Source organism: Diadema setosum, chromosome 8 (assembly GCF_964275005.1).
Source record: "Diadema setosum chromosome 8, eeDiaSeto1, whole genome shotgun sequence".
In the NCBI taxonomy this organism is placed as follows: Eukaryota; Metazoa; Echinodermata; class Echinoidea; order Diadematoida; family Diadematidae; genus Diadema; species Diadema setosum.
In genome coordinates, this window is record NC_092692.1 from 28,791,032 (window position 1) to 28,794,209 (window position 3,178).

The window sequence follows — 3,178 nt, forward strand, 5'->3', positions numbered from 1 at the left end:
TTTTGTAGCTATTCCCATCTGCCGATCATTAATAACTTACTTATGCAGTTAGCTATAATTTGAACTTTGAGTGGAGACCGTGACATCTCTACCTATAACGATTCGCCAACAAAGTACCACTGTGTGACATCGACTGATGTTAATCCATGTCGCCATTTTACAAGAGAAATAATCATGCTCAAAATACGATGAGAGCTTAATACCCATGGGGCCCATACACATCATGTGGATAGTTCTTTACACGTTCTCACCGATATTCATTGTCTTGTACGTTGACATTTTTGCTTTCATAATTGAAAACACATAGTTTGTTCCGGTTACAATTTCAATACAATGCTCATGAAAATCTAGCGTCCGTGATAGATGGTGCCACACACGGGGCATATCTTGTGTCTTGACATGAGGCAGCAAATGATCCCGAACGGGAAAAAGAAGATGGCGCAGAGGATGCCAAAGGGCGTGAACTGCTCCTGCAGGTTTCCCATCTTGCAGTTGGGACACTGGTCGATGAAGGCGACCATGGTGGTCGCCGGTGGTGCTTGGTGAGTCGTCACCGTAATCGTCTGAGGAGGCGGCGCCACAGCCATCTGCTGCTGCAGGTGCGGCGGCGGTGGCTGCATGGGCATGTCAACTCCCGGTTGCTGGGGCGGGTAGACACCGGCTGTGAATGTGTTTGTTTAGAAATACAAAAGAATAAACACCAGTGTGATATTATCTTAAACACTTTTTTGATATTTTCTTAGGGTGTCGTAACCTTTAAAAACATGCTGGTCTGATATAATGTCATTCCGTTGGCGGATGTTAATTACGATCACAGTGTTTGTCCGTATCTTATAAGTGTTATAACTTCAAAACATTGCCCTCATATTTTGCAGCTAGCTTTGGTCTGGCTTATAAATCAACTTAATAGACCTATCTTATTGCATGATTGTGTTTCCTAACGAGCACAATGTTCATATCATTTTCAAAAGTGTTTTGATGTCAGTTATTTCCTTTGACAAAAGCCAGCCGCGTATTGGTGAAAATGAAGATTATCTGTTTTTTCGTACTTCAGGCCAATTCAAAATTATTCATTGAATTCCTAACATTATGTCAATTATTTAAATACTCTGTGAATTACCAAGTAATGGGGGTAGTGTATAAAAAAAAAAATATTTATCGTCCTAATTTTTAACATTCCAGCTTTTGCTAAAAGAGCAAGGAATCCTTTTTTGCATTTTTTTTTTCTGGTGCAGAATATCAAATATCAGAATATTAAAGATCGCCTGAGAAAGGCCAAATTTTCTGTTACCTGATGTAATGGCTTCTATTGAAATACTTAAGCTAAAAGTGTACTTTTTATTGACGATGTATATTTCCTTCCAAAATATGAAATCCATTTTTTGAAATAAACTGTAATCGTCTACGTGAATTATATCTGCCATTATAGAATTAGTTATACACTCCACGGGTGTCATATCTTTGACCGTTCTAGATTAAGTCAGGATTTGTCACGACATTGCAGGATATTTCTTTGAGGGCTTCTATTGTCAGTTAATGAAGCATATTGCTGCTTAAAACGTGTGTGCACTTCCTAATGAAGTTGAATATCCTGCCACGCAAAACGGTGTAACTGAACAGATGTGTTCTTTTATTGTAAGTATATAATCATATAGTTTGTTTGATACACAGTTAAACTTTGGTCGGACGTTCACTTGAGGTTTATCTAGCAATATTCCATCAGTCAACAAGCGCTGTTCGGTTTGCCAGTTAAAGTGTCATCGACTCAAGTTGATAATTCCTAACAATATAGGTTATCGACAGTGCTATCATATCATTTTCTTTAAGAGATCCGTTCAAAATGATATTTCCAGACCAAAGTTCGCAATCATATCGACCAGTACTTGTCATTACTACCACTTGACTACGGCACAGTACTATACCATGAGAAATTGATTCAAAACCTTTCTCAAATCTTCAACTTTGAAGTACGTGTATAGTTGCATAATATTAAAATTCAATGAGCAAATTATGCATATTATGCTTTCATTTTTCAAATTCTTTCAATGGTGTTCCTCTCAAAAATCATATTTATGTCTCCAACGGTTATACAATGATCATCCCAAATAAACTGACATGATGCCCGGGGAACGCGATCATTTTTTTTTTTTTTTTTTTTTTTGGAGTGCCACTTGTATTCCAGGCAACTTGATTAGTATAATTCGTTTTCAGAACTACCAAATCATGTCAAGACTGTTACATTTGAAAAAGATACATGAGAAAAAAACAACAACATCAGAAATGATAAATGGATAAAGGGTGCGAAAAGAACAAGAGAAGGAGAAAGAGAGAGAGAGAAGAAGAAGAAGAAGGATGAGAACATGAGGAAAGTGAGTGAGCGTGAAAGGGGACAGATGACAAAGGAGTGGGAAAGGAAAATAACAAAACAGAATTGGGGAAAAAATAGAAACTATTTAAAAGAAATACTTTCTTGTCAACAGATTGACTATCCTATGGCCATGAACTAAAGATGATTTTACTCACGATTGAATCCTGGAGCTGGAGGAGGGTAGGCCATCTGAGCTGCTGCATCGCCGGTGGGTGGAGCGTACGGAGGGGGAGCTCCGTAGTCGGCGGGTTTGTCTTCCGACATAATGGTTGTTAATCCTCACTAAAAGTTTGGGATGAAATACCAGATGCAGTGGCACAAGGCTATATCCGAACTGGATAGGAATGGTCTGGGATCGCCTCTTTGCAACGGAAACCAGTTTTATGAAAAAGAATAATTCAGCACCAATGTCATATAAACTGCTTTAGTATTCAAAAGGGGTACGTCTAACTAAAATGCTTAATAATGAATATACAACACAACTTAAAAATAAATGTGCTGTTATCCAGTCGCGTCTAAATCCTTATAAAGTACTGGAATATCTTTCGCATATTTTGTCGCTGGATGAAATGAATCACACGATACAAAGTCCCCGTCCCATAGAACCACCAATGGGTTATGTCTCAAGTGTATCACCACTTCCTTCGCACGGCTGACCGCAACATAAGTACACTGTAGTTCGTTCCACGTGACCGTCGATTAGAGTACTCGATTTTTTTTCCTCTCATATAGGTGTTTCTTCACATGGTTTTGCGCTAGGAGTATGTCCTGCTTTACTTCCAGATATTCACGAATGAATCGCGAGGACCC

General features: G+C 38.6%; 1 protein-coding gene across 1 annotated transcript; it reads right to left on the reverse strand.

Annotated features, from left to right (window-relative positions):
• Positions 1–225: 225 nt before the first annotated feature.
• LOC140232304 (uncharacterized) lies at positions 226–2,632 on the reverse strand. The gene is made up of 2 exons (XM_072312432.1): positions 2,524–2,632; positions 226–661 (listed from the first exon to the last, which is right to left on the reverse strand). The coding sequence occupies exons 1-2, from the start codon at positions 2,630–2,632 to the stop codon at positions 348–350; spliced, it is 423 nt and encodes a 140-aa protein (XP_072168533.1). The 3' UTR covers positions 226–347.
• Positions 2,633–3,178: the final 546 nt, after the last annotated feature.